This window comes from Salmo trutta, chromosome 1 (genome assembly GCF_901001165.1).
Source record: "Salmo trutta chromosome 1, fSalTru1.1, whole genome shotgun sequence".
Lineage (NCBI taxonomy): Eukaryota > Metazoa > Chordata > Actinopteri > Salmoniformes > Salmonidae > Salmo > Salmo trutta.
This window is the reverse complement of record NC_042957.1, coordinates 26,782,704-26,798,190: the sequence shown is the minus strand read 5'-3', so window position 1 is coordinate 26,798,190 and position 15,487 is coordinate 26,782,704. Positions and strand designations below refer to the sequence as shown.

Here is a 15,487-nt window from a genome sequence, read left to right as displayed (position 1 = left end):
ATGAAGAGGATTATATCCCCACACGTCTCACAGGGTCAGAGAATCTGTCTCGCTTCCCTCAGCAGGAGAGGGAAAGTGCTGGAGCTGGGTAAATCCATAGTCTGCCTTACATGGGGATTACCCAGCCATGGAGTTCCAGAGAGAGAGAGGGGGAGGGAGAGAGAGAGAGAGGAGGAGGGAGTGAAAGAGGGATAGAGAAAGATGTCAAGCCTAAAGTAGGACGAGTTATGCTTCAGTGGCAGACAATCTGATCTGTATACAGTTTTGTTTGTGTCTGTCAGACACCATCAATAATACAGACACAGGCTCAATAATTAGGATTTTCTAAAATCAGGAAACTGAGGAAATGCTATGTTACTAAAATGAACATTGAATGTAGGGATTTTCCCCTGAATCCATGGAGTCAGTCTAAAAAAAATCTCGTGGTTTACGAAAGAAGCATACAGTACATCATAAATGAGGGGAGAGGTCAACGGATGTAACAACGGATGTAACTGTTAGATGAACAGCCTTGTTTGCCCCCACATGTGCAAACGGAAGACCTAATATTCCCATTCAATTAATTGCCCAATTGTTGAATTCAGCTAATTGAAGCATTTACATAATTTACCATATTACTCACAGCCTCTCCGTGTGGTCTAAAGTAGTCTAATCACTTGATATTAGTGAGATCACCTGTATTGTGGAGCAGCCTAGGGCCAGGGTAAGGGCCAGTCCAGTCTCACCCTGAGTGATTGCTTTGGAATCAGTGAGCTAAGGAGAGGCTGTGAGTGGACCAGCCGACACACTACTCTGTCACCTGTCACTAATGTGCCCTTGTCCAGTACTGTATGCTCTCTCTCTGAGACCTCCCCTGGCAGTTTCTCTCTCTCTCTCTCTCTCTCAATTAAATGTCAATATTATTACAAGTGAAATACATAAAAAACAAAAGTGAAATAAACAAAACATTTACAGTAAATATTACTCTCTCCCTCTCCCTGAGACCTCCCCTGGCAGTGTCTCTCTCTCTCTCCCTCTCCCTGAGACCTCCCCTGGCAGTGTCTCTCTCTCTCTCTCTCTCTCTCTCCCTCCCTGAGACCTCCCCTGGCAGTGTCTCTCTCTCTCTCTCCGTGAGACCTCCCCTGGCAGTGTCTCTCTCTTTCTCTCTCCGTGAGACCTCCTCTGGCAGTATCTCTCTCTCTCCCTGAGACCTCCCCTGGCAGTGTCTCTCTCTCTCAATTAAATGTCAATTTAAGTGGCGTTATTGCAAGTGAAATAGATAAGTGAAATAGATAAAACAAAAGTGAAATAAACCAAAAAATACAGTAAATATTGCACTCTCTCTCTCTCTCTCTGAGACCTCCCCTGGCTCTCTCTCTCTGAGACCTCCCCTGGCAGTGGCTCTCTCTCTCTCTGAGACCTCCCCTGGCAGTGGCTCTCTCTCTCTCTCTCTCTCTCTCTGAGACCTCCCCTGGCAGGGGCTCTCTCTCTCTCCCTCTCTCTGAATCCTCCCCTGGCATTGGCTCTCTCTGAAGACCTCCCCTGGCAGTGGCTCTCTCTCTCTCTCTCTCTGAGACCTCCCCTGGCAGTGGCTCTCTCTCTCTCTGAGACATCCCCTGGCAGTGGCTCTCTCTCTGAGACCTCCCCTGGCAGGGGCTCTCTCTCTCTCCCTCTCTCTGAATCCTCCCCTGGCATTGGCTCTCTCTGAAGACCTCCCCTGGCAGTGGCTCTCTCTCTCTCTCTCTGAGACCTCCCCTGGCAGTGGCTCTCTCTCTCTCTCTGAGACCTCCCCTGGCAGTGGCTCTCTCTCTCTCTCTCTGAGACCTCCCCTGGCAGTGGCTCTCTCTCTCTCTCTCTGAGACCTCCCCTGGCAGTGGCTCTCTCTCTCTCTCTCTGAGACCTCCCCTGGCAGTGGCTCTCTCTCTCTCTCTGAGACCTCCCCTGGCAGTGGCTCTCTCTCTCTCTCTCTCTCTCTCTCTCTCTCTCTGAGACCTCCCCTGGCAGTGGCTCTCTCTGAGACCTCCCCTGGCAGTGGCTCTCTCTCTCTCTGAGACCTCCCCTGGCAGTGTCTCTCTCTCTCTCTCTCTCTCTGAGACCTCCCCTGGCAGTGGCTCTCTCTCTGAGACCTCCCCTGGCAGTGGCTCTCTCTGAGACCTCCCCTGGCAGTGGCTCTCACACTTTACCTCTGTCCACCACCACAGCCACTGATGGTACTTCCAATGTCCTCTGCTACTGTTATGTATCAGTAGTACTTTATGTTCAAAAGTGTACAATGAGTATACCAAACATTCGGAACACCTTCCTAATATTGAGTTGCACCACGACCACCTGGATTCACCTGGTCAGTCTGTCATGAAAAGAGCAGATGTCCTTAATGCTTTGTATACTCAGTGTATGTTACATTCATTTCAGTGGTTCAGCATAATTTAGGGCCGGTATGTTTTTAGAATCATCATCTCACTATAAAAAATATTGAGTCTCTGGGTTCCTACAGTAAGACAGCTGTCTGTCTCACACTCAAATGACCAGACTCCCAACTTTATGAAAAGGAAGTGGCTGGATACTATAGTAGCCAGACAGACAAAGTGACACAGAGAGTGGGTGTACTACAGCTACAAAGGATCTACACTTTGGCCATCTTTGAGCCTCTATTGCATACACACGATACACATGGATTTTGTATTGTAGATATGTGGTAGTGGTGGAGTAGGGGCCTGAGGGCACACAGTGTGTTGTGAATGTATTGTAATGTTTTTAAAACATTTTAACTGCCTTCATTTTGCTGGACCCCAGGAAGACAGCAGCTAATGGGGATCCATAGTAAATACAAATACAGACAAGTGGGTATAATTGAGCAATAAGGTGTGGCTAAGGGCTGTTCTTATGCACAACGCAACACGGAGTGCCTGGATACAGCCCTTAGCCGTGGTATATTGGCCATATCCCACAAACCCCCAAGGTGTCTTATTGCTATTATAAACTGGTTACCAACATAATTAGAACACTAAACAAGCAATTTTTGGTCATACCCGTGGTGTACTGTCTGATATACCACGGCTTTCAACACAACCAGCATTCTAGGCTCAAACCACCCGGTTTATAATATAAACAAACTCTCTTTCCTTATATATATATATATATCTGTCCTCTATCTCACCCCTTACCTCCCTCCCTCCCTCTATCAGGATGTGCTGGGTGCATCATGTGACCGGCGTGTGGGTCTACCCCCTGTTGGAGCAGATCAGTCCCCTGGCGAAGGTGGCCTTCTTCTCCTGCCTCACTGTCCTGATTAACATCTACTACGTCCTGGGAGAGATCCTCAACAGCTACATCTGGGACTGCTCCAAATGTAAGCCCTCAGCACGTCTGGCAGCTGCTCGCTGTGTGTGTGTGTGTACCACAGTGTGGAGCGGGAAAGCACGCTAAGGGCCTCTACTAGCATGAATCCTTGTGGTTTCAGAGCCTCTAGTGGTGCTCTCAATCATCACACTCACCCACGAGTGCAAACGAGTTCAAAATGTGTACACATTCACTCACAAACACAAGTACACCGTTGAGCTTACACACACACACACACACACTCCTGTGCCTATTTGCATTTAAAGTGCGGGCTGGGAGGTCCGTGGGAGGAGAGCTATCTGCAGCGCTACAGATGGGAAAGGAGAGAAGAGTCGAAAAGCAGACTGACTGCAGCTAGCAGACACCAAATCCCTCCATCCCTCCTCCTCCCACCTGTTTAACACTGACCCACAAATCAACACTACCATTCCGTTTCCTCTCACACCCTTCCACGTCCTACAATCTGCTCACTCTTCCCACATCTCTCTATCCTTTCTAATTCATCTTCACCCCTCCCGTTTCCTCTCCTCCTTTCTTTCCTTCTCCTTCACCCGTTCTCTCCCTTTTGTTTTCAGTCCCTTCTTCCACTCCCCTTTCTCCCTCCCTCCTTTCTTTCCAATCCCCTCCCTCCTCTCCCTGGTCTAGTCCTGCTGTGATTTAATTCATTTCTCTCTCCCACAGCTCCTTCCCTCAGAGCTCATATTCCCATCTCACCGCTCCAACATAACCTCAATATACCCAAATGGGACATTTAATGATAGCTACAGTATATGAGGCCAATTGGTCTGCTATGAATGTTCAATTGGCATTTCATTTTGGATGGAGTGAATACAGAGTCGTATTAGAAACTCTGGTCTCTGAAAAACGTACAAACTCTTTAGTATTCCTGTTCTTTGTCTTATAACAACTTCATATACAACTTCATATCCCCCCCCTCAACACCACTGATTCAAGTTATGCATGATTAAACAAGAGAAAACCTTGCATTGATATTCTTCTCTGCATTCCAGGTGTTTTAGACACAGACAAGGCTAAAGCTGACTGAAGGCCATTGCGGAGTAGGAACACTGCATTGTGGGTCGCTGCAAAGACAGGCCCAATCCCAACCCGGACAGCATAATAACAACCTCCATGTAAATAAATTATTTAAAAAATACGTGGGAATATGATCAGATTTTTTCTCTCTTTTGAAAATAACCTTTTGGTCTTTTAAAAGTGCCGAGTCCTCCTCTTGAAGTTGTTGGACTGTAGCTAAGACCTGAGACGCCTGTTTTCCGTCAATGACAAGGTGGGATATGAATTCACCACCTTGCTATGGACTGGAGGTATTACGATGACATTACATTTACTCACGTATTAGTATTTAATCATCCTGTTTATCCATCTCTACAACTCAAGTATTATCTGAACACAGAGTATACTGCATTAATGGAATTAACTTATTGCTATGGGTGTGATATTAATCTTAAAATGCTTAGGTACTCCGGCAGAGTTAGCAAAAGCCATGTATCAGGATTAGCTTTCTCTTTTTTTCCTTTTCACTGGAAAGCTTTCTAGTGAGGGCATCTCTCCTACAGTGGCATGAATGACAGCCTTTTCCTGGTTGTGTAGTGTCTAACAGCTGTACCATAGAATGTTATTTTCTAGGACAGCCAGACTTGTGAGCTCCACTGTTCAAAATTACCCTTTCTGGTTTTTATGTTTTTGTAAAAAAAAGGGATGACAGCGTTTGACTCTTGAAGTGTGTGGTCTTTCAATAAAAAGGTGTTAAGTTATTTAGAGCGAGTCAGATGTGTCGTGCGTGTGTGTCAGTCAGAGTCTCACTACAGCTCTTCTCTTCAATTAAAAAGAAAAAAAATCACCACACTTGTGAGTTAATGTTTGGCCTATATTTTCTCTGGCATTTCTGTCTGGCTTTTTTAGACACAGACTCTGCCCTAACATAACAATTCCTTTGTGCAGTGCTGGACAAGCTCTTAACGAGAAACACACATTCCAGTCCATAAGAAAATGGGTTAGCTCGACAGACTAAATAAGCAGAAGCTCAATACAAAAGAAATGTACCCATAATATGCCTTTTTATTCACAGCACAGCTATTCCAAGGCGCTAGTAACTCTGGGAGACAGACCTCAGAAGGTCTCATGAAATAATATGTTAGCCTATAAATGAAAGTATACCACAGTAGCATAATAGATAAATGGGATAAATTCTTTATGAGTGGCTGTAAGTTTGTTTTGACAGTCATATGATCTCAGCTGCTGTTTATCATTTTTAAACAGACTGTCATTGTATTACAACCCTATAAAATGTTTTAAACGTAGAGCCAAAACTGCAAAACACAACCGTGTACTATACTGCATCTCCTCTCAAGCTATCCCCACTTCTTAGAAAATAAAACCTCTAAAAGTTTGCCACCAGCCAGTTCCTGTAATAGTAGCCGTCAGCTCAATTAGATGGAAAAATTAAACCCTTCTCATCCATTCCTCTGCAAACACAGTCGTTTGTAGTGAAACAGAAATAGGTGCTCTTGACAACTGTGGTTTTTCATCCTGATAAATAATGACATCTTTGCCGGGTAAGTTGTTTGTATACATTTTTGTCATGGTGGAGTGTGTGCACCGTCACAGGCTCTCTGTCAGCTTGATAACGAGAGAACGACACTTCATAGTCTTCTCATTAACACTGCCGGTCCCCCATGTGGAGGTGACAAATTGAATGCATTTTGAAGGATTTTTTGCTGGCATACATTAGCATAGTAATTGGGAAGTAAACGTTGTTTGGTAGGCAGGAGAAGCTTGAGCAACATGCAAGGCTTAGTCACAGCCAATCAAAAGTATGATAACTACAAACTTGCAGGCGGAAATGCCAGAGAGTCTGAGCACAAATAACATTACCGCTCAACGCGTACTGACATTAGTGGAAGTAAAAGCAGTTTAAATGCAGCCTTTCTGTTCTCCAGGTCCCAGTGGGTGGAAAATCATAGTGTGACACCAAGCAGCTCATTCAGCGGGCACAAGATGGAGGCCCAAATATAGCCCTGCATAGTGGCTCCAAGTACTCACTGTGGTGGCACTCAACCCCTGCACCCTCCAAGCACAGAAAATACAGAGTACAGATCCTTTGGCACGGTGTGTGTGTGTGTTTCTCTGACGGATGTGTCGGGGCAGGCGGCTGAGCATGTGTACTGTGCCAGTCTTAGGCAGGGATCCTGAGTGGTTCTTTGGCCGTAGCAGCAGAGCTCTACATGAGTGACCTTCAGGGGGGGTTGTATGGTCAGAATGTAGCCAAGGGCATGACATCTCTCATCTAACACACCACTACTGCAAGCATCAAACATTTAAAACCTTTATGAAGGAATGAACCAGAAGACACAAAACCAGAGGGAACTGGAGAGAGGTTATTATTACGTGATTAAGATCAATAACATGACAGCATGTAAGGGCCTAATCACTGTTTGTAGAATAAACTCTCAAAGACAAATTATCTAAAAACCGGAGGGATGGAGCTGGAGAAATGAAAGCACTCTCAAATTCATACACAGTGACTTGGTCAATAAAAAAAGTGGTCATATGAAGCAGATGCTAAGCTACAGGATTGTTTTGCTAGCACAGACTGGAATATGTTCCGGGATTCATCCAATGGCATTGAGGAGTACACCACATCAGTCACTGGCTTCATCAATAAGTGCATTGATGACATCGTCCCCCAGTGACCGTACGTACATGCCCCAACCAGAAGCCATGGATTACAGGCAACATCCGCACTGAGCTAAAGGGTAGGGCTGCCGCTTTCAAGGAGCGGGACTCTAACCCAGAATCTTATAAGAAATCCCGCTATGCCCTCCGACGAGCCATCAAACAGGCAAAGCATCAATACAGGACTAAGATCGAATCGTACTACACCGGCTCCGAAGCTCGTCGGATGTGGCAGGGCTTGCAAACTATTACAGACTACAAAGGGAAGCACAGCCGAGAACTGCCCAGTGACACGAGCCTACCAGACGAGCTAAATTAGTTCTATGCTCGCTTCGAGGCAAGTAACACTGAAACATGCATGAGAGCATCAGCTGTTCCGGACGACTGTGTGATCACGGTCTCCGCAGCTGATGTAAGACCTTTAAACAGGTCAACATTCACAAGACCGCAGGGCCAGACGGATTACCAGGACGTGTACTCCGAGCATGCGCTGACCAACTGGCAAGTGTCTTCAATTACATTTTCAACCTCTCCCTGTCTGAGTGTAATACCAACATGTTTCAAACAGACCACCATAGTCCCTGTGCCCAAGAACACTAAGGTAACCTGCCTAAATGACTGCCGACCCGAAGCACTCACGTCTGTAGCCATGAAGTGCTTCGAAAGGCTGGTAATGGCTCACATAAACACCATTATCCCAGAAACTCTAGACCCACTCCAATGTGCATACCGCCCCAACAGATCCACAGATGATGCAATCTCTAGTGCACTCCACACTGCCCTTTCACACCTGGACAAAAGGAACACCTACATGAGAATGCTATTCCTTGACTACAGCTCAGCATTCAACACCATAGTGCCCTCAAAGCTCATCACTAAGCAAAGGACCCTGGGACTAAACACCTCCCTCTGCAACTGGATCATGGACTTCCTGACGGGCCGCTCCCAGGTGGTAATTGTAGGTAACAACACATCCACCACCCTGATCCTCAACACAGGGGCCCCTCAGGGGTGCGTGCTTAGTCCCCTACTGTACTCCCTGTTCACTCATGACTCCACGGCCAGGCACAACACCATCATTACCTTTGCCGATGACACAACAGTGGCAGGCCTGATCACCAACAATGACAAGACAGCATATAGGGATGAATCTGGGTTTGGCGAATGCTAGGAGAACGCTACGTGCCCCAATGCATAGTGCAAACTATAAAGTTTGGTGGAGGAGGAATAATGGTCTGGGGCTGTTTGTCATGGTTGGGGCTAGGCTCTAGTTCCAGTGAAGGGAAATCTTAATGCTACAGCATACAATGACATTCTAGACGATTCTGTGCTTCCAACTTTGTGGTAACAGTTTGGGGAAGGCCCTTTCCTGTTTCAGCATGACAATGACCCTGTGCACAAAGCAAGGTCCATACACAAATGGGTTGTCGAAATCGGTGTGGAGGAACTTGACTGGCCTGCACAGAGCCCTGACCTCAACCCCATCGAACACCTTTGGGATGAATTGGAACGCCGACTGCGAGCCAGTCCTAATCGCCCAACATCAGTGGCCGAACTCACTAATGCTCTTGTGGCTGAATGGAAGTCCCCACAGAAATATTCCAACATCTAGCCTTCCCAGAAGAGTAGAGGCTGTTTTAGCAGCAAGCCACTTTACAGGCCCTGGATAGTGTCCACTGTCCATCCAAACTATGCTGTAAGGGTATAAAACACTATCAATAATATGAAAATAAAAATGAGTGCTGATGCAAAAGGCTGAGCGAATACGTGAAAAGATGAAAAACTCCATTTGATTTCTTTGTCAGACAAAAATCCATAGGACCCATTGTTGTGTTCCAAGTCTGTTTCAGGAGAACCCTTTGTTAGCTACTCCCTTTGCCTCATGATCGTTCTCTGCTCCTCACCTCATTACTTAACGAATATTGCCCCCTGCTGGACATCAACAGGATCTCACTCCTTGTCTTGGGGGCTGAAAGAGAAGGGGTAAAATCCACGTTGCAGGCATACTGTAGGTGGAAATACTTAAGATACGCATGTTACAAGATAACAATAGCAGATCTTACCATTTGGGTTCTTATGTTTATAAAAAGGTCTTCAGCATTTCCACTGCTTCTTCTGCTCTGAAACATGAGAAACACTGAAAATGAAGGAGTATATATATGAATAAAGTATATGAATGATCCTATTCAACTATTCAAATCAAGGCTGCTGCATTGATGAGGATGTAGTTGAACACGGGATGCATTTCTACAAAATGCTGTAAACACTAGACTGTACTTTTAATGATGACCCAGTGTGGAGTAGATCAGCAGAGTTATGGCTAGAACAGATCCACAGTCACTAAACCTGCCATGATAACACCAATACACCATCAGAGGAATGTCTGTCTCACTGTTAAGGCAAAACAGATAATGACCTATACTCAGACATGTACTACAGAGGAATTCTCAAGGTAATAACCCTCACAATGAACATACACAAATGCCACGGTAAACCGCAATGGGTAAACTCAAGTTTACTGGTTGATGAGGTCAAGGATTCTGATCAGGCGAAGAGCTCCTGCACACCTGGCACCTGATGCATGGCTCCAGTCACATAGAGCAGGGTTTTCCAAACTCGAATCTGTCAAACAAAAACCAATGATTGCAAAGTTAAACAAACCATTATCCAAAGCTTATTTTACCTGTAAAGAGGTGGAGATTACTATTAGCAGACCATTACAAGTAGTTTGTTGTTGTAATAATTTACTGGTGGGACTGTCCTGTCCTGTCCTGCCTAGCCACAATGCGCCTTTAGTTTTTTTTTGTTTCTCTAAAAGTTAACGCTAAATATGAGGAACGAAACAGCTACCACAAACGGCGCAATGTCCTGCCCCTATGCCCATGTCAAACTTAGCAAGTCAAAGACACTGGCCATCCATCTCTGTAAGTCAAAGGCACATGGCTGAAAGTATTTTCTATTAAAGACATACTTTCCCACATTCTCTATCCCCATGTTAGATGTACAGTCTGAGAAACTACATCAATTAAAAGATGCCACAAACACACGAACTACCAGAATGCTCAAGCGACAGCCTTATAAAATCATCGCTGCCTGGAACTCATTTATGGCACTTGGGTGCATTGAGGGGGAAGACAATATTGGACGGACCACTCAGTAATTTACAGATGATCGCAGAAACACTGATGAATCGTTGTCGCTTTGCTTAGTGTTCTACTTCGCACCTGCGTGTTTGACAGCTAGCAGCTAGGCAGACACCTAGCCAGGGAGAGGCTATACCAAAGACAGTACATCATGAAGATCACCGGGCACTATTTGTTGGCGACGTTGGCTAGCAAAGCTCATACGTAGAAATACGTTATCGGGTCGTCTCGCGCCGAACTGCGCATGTGCAGGTCGTCAACTCAGAGGCACTCCTTCTATATAAAGTTGTTTTTGACGAAAATTAAAACGTGTCAGTTTGTGACTCTCACAGGGTTGGAGTAATAACAAGTTGAACTACATAAGACATTGGCTCGAATCTAGGTTGTTCCTTTAGATTTCGAGAAAATGTATAAGTAAGATCCCGGAAGTCTCGCGATGTTACGCCTTCTGTCTTTGGCTATACGGACACACCTGTTGCCCAAATTGATGACGTATGTAAGTATATCGCGCAGCTGAGAGTCAAGTGTGGAGTTTTGCAATTGTTTTACATGCAATTCCCCCAAACTACTACCTCTTCCCCTACTGTATTTATTTATTTTATTTATTTTGCTCCTTTGCACCATATTATTTATATTTAACTTTGAACTTTCTTCAAACTACAAATCTACCATTCCAGTGTTTTTCTTGCTATACTTTATTTACTTTGCCACCATGGCATTTTTTGCCTTTACCTCCCTTATCTCACATCATTTGCTCACATTGTATATAGTCTTATTTTTTTCTACTGCATCATTGATTGTATGTTGTTTTACTCCATGTGTAACTCTGTGTTGTTGTATGTTGTCGAACTGCTTTGCTTTATCTTGGCCAGGTCGCAATTGTAAATGAGAACTTGTTCTCAACTTGCCTACCTGGTTAAATAAAGGTGAAATAAAATAAATAAATTAAAAAATATATTATTGAGGAACGTGTCAAGACCAGGACCCTGTTTCAGAAAGCAGGTTTAACAAACTCTGAGTTTAAACCTGAACTCTGGGTTGACTAACTGAGCTGTCAAACTCTTGAGTTTTCGATTTCAGAGGAGGTGATAACAATTAGTTCAATCAACTCTGAGTTAAGTTAACCCTGAGTAAAGCACGTGCATGAGGAGATAAAAAGCCCTAATCAATGGAACACAGATAACATGATTCATCATGTCAACAGGAGAAAAGGGTTCCAACCTCCTACTTGCCCAGTGGAGTTAGAAATATTAACGTATGCAGAATATGAGCATATATTTAAGGAAAAAAGCAATGCAGCAGCAAAAGAACGTGAGTTGGCGTGGCAGAAAATTGTTGATCGAGTCAATGCGTGAGTATTCATTTAAAGTTTTATCTCGAATGTTCCACTTATTCAACATTTAATATAATATAAATGTGTGCGCGTGTTTAATATTAATGCATGTCCAACCCAACGGGCACAAAACCTACTTGGCAGCCACTGAAGACGAAATATAAAATATACTTCAAACAGGTAAGGTATAATTTCATTACAAGCAATTGTGATGTTGTTTAGCCTACCATACCTAATTAAACAGCATTCAGTGGCAACATTTTACATTTACATTTTAGTCATTTAGCAGACGCTCTTATCCAGAGCGACTTACAGTAGTGAATGCATACATTTCATACATTTTTTTTTTTCATACTGGTCCCCCGTGGGAAACAAACCCACAACCCTGGTGTTGCAAACACCATGCTCTACCAACGGAGCCACACAGGACCACTAATTGTCACCCATTGAGCATGTTTGGGGTGCTCTGGATCGACGTGTACGACAGCGTGTTCCAGTTCCCGCCAATATCCAGCAACTTTGCACAGCCATTGAAGAGGAGTGGGACAACATTCCACAGATTACAATCAAATGCCTAATCAATTCTATGCAAAGGAGATGTGTCGCGCTGCATGAGGTAAATGGTGGTCACACCAGATACTGACTGTTTTTTTTTTTATCCATGCCCCTACCTTTAAAAAAAAGTTCTGTGACCAAGAGATGCATATCTGTATTTCCAGTCATGTGAAATCCATCAAATTTATTACAATTGACTGATTTCCTTATGTACTGTAACTTAATAAAATATTTTAAACTGTTGCATCATTCAACCTATAATATATTTAAGTATTTATTGACATTTTCTAAGCAAAAAAAAGTGTGTTTTTTAGCCATCCCAACACTGCCAGTATTTGAAAGTAACATCTAAATTCCTTTATACATACAAGTCTCTGAATTTGTGCTTACTGGACATGTTCACATTTGACCTCAATTATAACCAATAGAAACAGGTGGGGGTCCACCACCACTCAGAGGCTGAAGAGATGGCCCTCAGTCAAAACAGTGGGTGACCTGATGAAGGTATCTTTGGAGGAAGCTCATCTGACCCAGCCCCCCCCCCCCCAGGACACAAGGGCCAACATAAGAGTTTAGTTATTCAAATTAATGATTTGTACATTCATCCTTTTGCCAGTGTTACCTCAGTGACACCCACCCACCCATCCATCTGACACAACTTTGCACACTGATTTTCTTTAGAGGTGCAATTATTTGTAATTGACTTGTTACTTTTTCAGATTCTTAGTTGTCCTTCAGATGTCATAATCTATTTTAAGGTGACTCAGAATTATATATTTGAAAAATTGTGATGTGGCCTACACACTGTTATAAAACTAAAATTCAAATTATGTGGGGCACTTTTCTGGGTAAAGTTATAATTGAACTGTCTAATCTTAATATTCTACCAGTTACTGATGGTGTAATCTGTCTGGAGCCTTCTGCCATAACAGACCTCCATGCAGTTGTAAGTACTCTTAATACGCCACAGATTTGTCATGTGTTTAGAGTAGAACACAAATTGTTAATTTTCATTACAGGAGGATGAAGACACCTTGTCAGCTGCCACAGAGAGGGAAAATACAGAGAGGCCTATTGAGGTTTACACCTTAAAAATTACATCTAACAGTTGATGGTGTTGTACCATAATAAAACTTGCACCTTTTTCTCTAACAGAGCAATGCTGGAAATTACACCTACACAGCACAATTTACCTCAGTAAGATTTTGTTCAGCATTGGCCCATTACTTACAATGAAACTAAGTAGACCTGGCACTGAAATTCAATGTCATTTTTTTTGTGTTCCTATAGCTCCCTGTGAAACAGCTGTACAACGTGTACTTAAAGAACCAAATTGAAAAATGTAATTTAGATTTTACTTGTTTGAACATAAAAGTATTACTGTACTGCATTTGTACTTGCAGGAAATAAAGACTTCATTAAAAGAAAGGCATATTGTCTTTATTTGACACTGGGGAGGTGATGGGTCAATCAGAAATGATGGTAGCATATTGTGTCTCTGACTGCTCTTCCATCGTCTGCGTCAGCGGGGTGGTGTCAGGATCGTTCACTGGTTGAGGACATTGTTCTTCTCTTGTGGGGAATCACACATGCCACAATGTCACGTGCCCTTTCTGGGGTGACCCTGAGCCTACGAAGGCACTGGAACAGGGCCTTGAGCATCCCAAAGGTCATCTCTACCCTGGATCGTGTCCTGCAGTGAGCCAAGTTATAACGTTGCTGCGGGCCGTGCCCAGGATCAGGGTAAGGGGTCAGCAAATAGAGCTGGCAGGGGTACTCTGTCACCAAGCAGGTTACCATTGAACTCTCCTATGATAATACGAGTCTACAGTTTAAATTTTCAGCTGCAATAGGAGGAAACAAAATATTGATTTATAATAGGATCTAGCTATATGTATAGTTGAAGTCGAAGTTTACATACACTCAATTAGTATTTGGTAGCATTGCCTTTAAATTGTTTAACTTGGGTAAAATGTTTTGGGTAGCCTTCCACAAGCTTCCCACAATATGTTGAGTGAATTTTGGCTCATTCCTCCTGACAGAGCTGGTGTAACTGAGTCAGGTTTGTAGGCCTCCTTGCTCACACACATTTTTTTTCAGTTCTGCCCACAAATTCTCTATAGGATTGAGGTCAGGGCTTTGTGATGGCCACTCCAATACCTTGACTTTGTTGTCCCTAAGCCATTTTGCCACAACTTTGGAAGTATGCTTGGGGGTCATTGTCCATTTGGAAAACCCATTTGCGACCAAGCTTTAACTTCCTGACTGATGTCTTGATGTTGCTTCAATATATCCACATTTTCCAGCCTCATGATGCCATCTATTTTGTGAAGTGCACCAGTCCCTCCTGCAGCAAAGCAACCCCACAACATGATGCTGCCACTCCCATCCTTCACAGTTGGGATGGTGTTCTTCAACTTGCAAGCTTCCCCCTTTTTCCTCCAAACATAACAATGATCATTATGGCCAAACAGTTCTATTTTTGTTTCATCATCCAAAAAGTACAATCTTTGTCCCCATGTGCAGTTGCAAACCGTAGTCTGGGTTTTTTATGGCGGTTTTGGAGCAGTGGCTTCTTCCTTGCTGAGCGGCCTTTCAGGTTATGTTGATATAGGACTCGTTTTACTGTGGATATAGATACTGTTGTACCGGTTTCCTCCAGCATCTTCACAAGGTCTTTTGCTGTTGTGCTGGGATTGAGTTACACTTTTAGACCCAAAGTACATTTATCTCTAGGAGACAGAATGCGTCTCCTTCCTGAGCAGTAATGGCTGAGTGGTCCCATGGTATTTATACTTGCGTATTATTGTTTGTACAGATTAACGTGGTACCTTCAGGTGTTTGGAAATTGCTCCCAAGGATGAACCAGACTTGTGGAGGTCTCCAAAAAAAAAATTCTGAGGTCTTGGCTGATTTCTTTAGATTTTTTTCCCATGATGTCACGCAAAGAGGCACTGAGTTTGAAGGTAGGCCTTGAAATACATCCACAGGTACACCTCCAATTGACTCTAATGATGTCAATTAGCCTATCAGAAGCTTCTAAAGCCATGACATCATTTTCTGGTATTTTCCAAGCTGTTTAAAGGCACAGTCAACTTAGTGTATGTAAACCTCTGACCCACTGGTATTGTGATACAGTGAATTATAAGTGAAATAATCTGTAAACAATTGTTGGAAAAATAACTTGTGTCATGCACCAAGTAGATGTCCTAATTAACTTGCCAAGACTAGTGTGTTAACAAGGAATTTGTGGAGTGGTTGAAAAACGAGTTTTAATGACTCCAACCTATGTGTATGTAAACTTCTGACTTCAACTGTATAAACTCACCACGGGCAAATCTATCGCACAGTGTACACACGAAAAATTCACGAGTCATGCACAGACCCAGGCCACTTTGCTTTCACGTTGCTGATGATGTGGGCTGCATCACATATGATCTTC

At 43.7% G+C, this 15,487-nt stretch overlaps 1 protein-coding gene and 3 long non-coding RNA genes across 7 annotated transcripts in view; 3 read left to right on the top strand and 1 right to left on the bottom strand.

Annotated features, from left to right (window-relative positions):
• The window catches only part of LOC115192562 (androgen-induced gene 1 protein), a 50,487-nt gene extending 45,303 nt beyond the window's left edge, over positions 1 to 5,184 (top strand). For both annotated transcript variants that reach the window (XM_029751210.1, XM_029751219.1), the window contains 2 exons: positions 3,165 to 3,328; positions 4,329 to 5,184. In XM_029751210.1, the coding sequence (XP_029607070.1) occupies positions 3,165 to 3,328; positions 4,329 to 4,363 (199 nt within the window). In that variant the 3' untranslated portion in view covers positions 4,364 to 5,184. The remainder of the gene's footprint in view (positions 1 to 3,164; positions 3,329 to 4,328) is intronic.
• A 3,408-nt stretch (positions 5,185 to 8,592) lies between these two features.
• Positions 8,593 to 10,108, bottom strand: LOC115192581 (uncharacterized). Of its 3 annotated transcripts, none has more exons than XR_003877960.1 (4): positions 9,986 to 10,108; positions 9,492 to 9,636; positions 9,078 to 9,134; positions 8,593 to 8,983 (listed from the first exon to the last, which is right to left on the bottom strand). It is a non-coding gene; the product is annotated as an uncharacterized LOC115192581 (long non-coding RNA). The 3 variants fall into 3 exon arrangements; XR_003877958.1 differs by having other exon boundaries at positions 9,078 to 9,129; XR_003877959.1 differs by having other exon boundaries at positions 9,078 to 9,151; positions 9,534 to 9,636.
• Positions 10,109 to 10,497: 389 nt separating this feature from the next.
• On the top strand, positions 10,498 to 11,447 carry LOC115192592 (uncharacterized). The gene is made up of 2 exons (XR_003877963.1): positions 10,498 to 10,653; positions 11,362 to 11,447. It is a non-coding gene; the product is annotated as an uncharacterized LOC115192592 (long non-coding RNA).
• Positions 11,448 to 12,604: 1,157 nt separating this feature from the next.
• Positions 12,605 to 13,469, top strand: LOC115192587 (uncharacterized). The gene is made up of 2 exons (XR_003877961.1): positions 12,605 to 12,991; positions 13,065 to 13,469. It is a non-coding gene; the product is annotated as an uncharacterized LOC115192587 (long non-coding RNA).
• Positions 13,470 to 15,487: the final 2,018 nt, after the last annotated feature.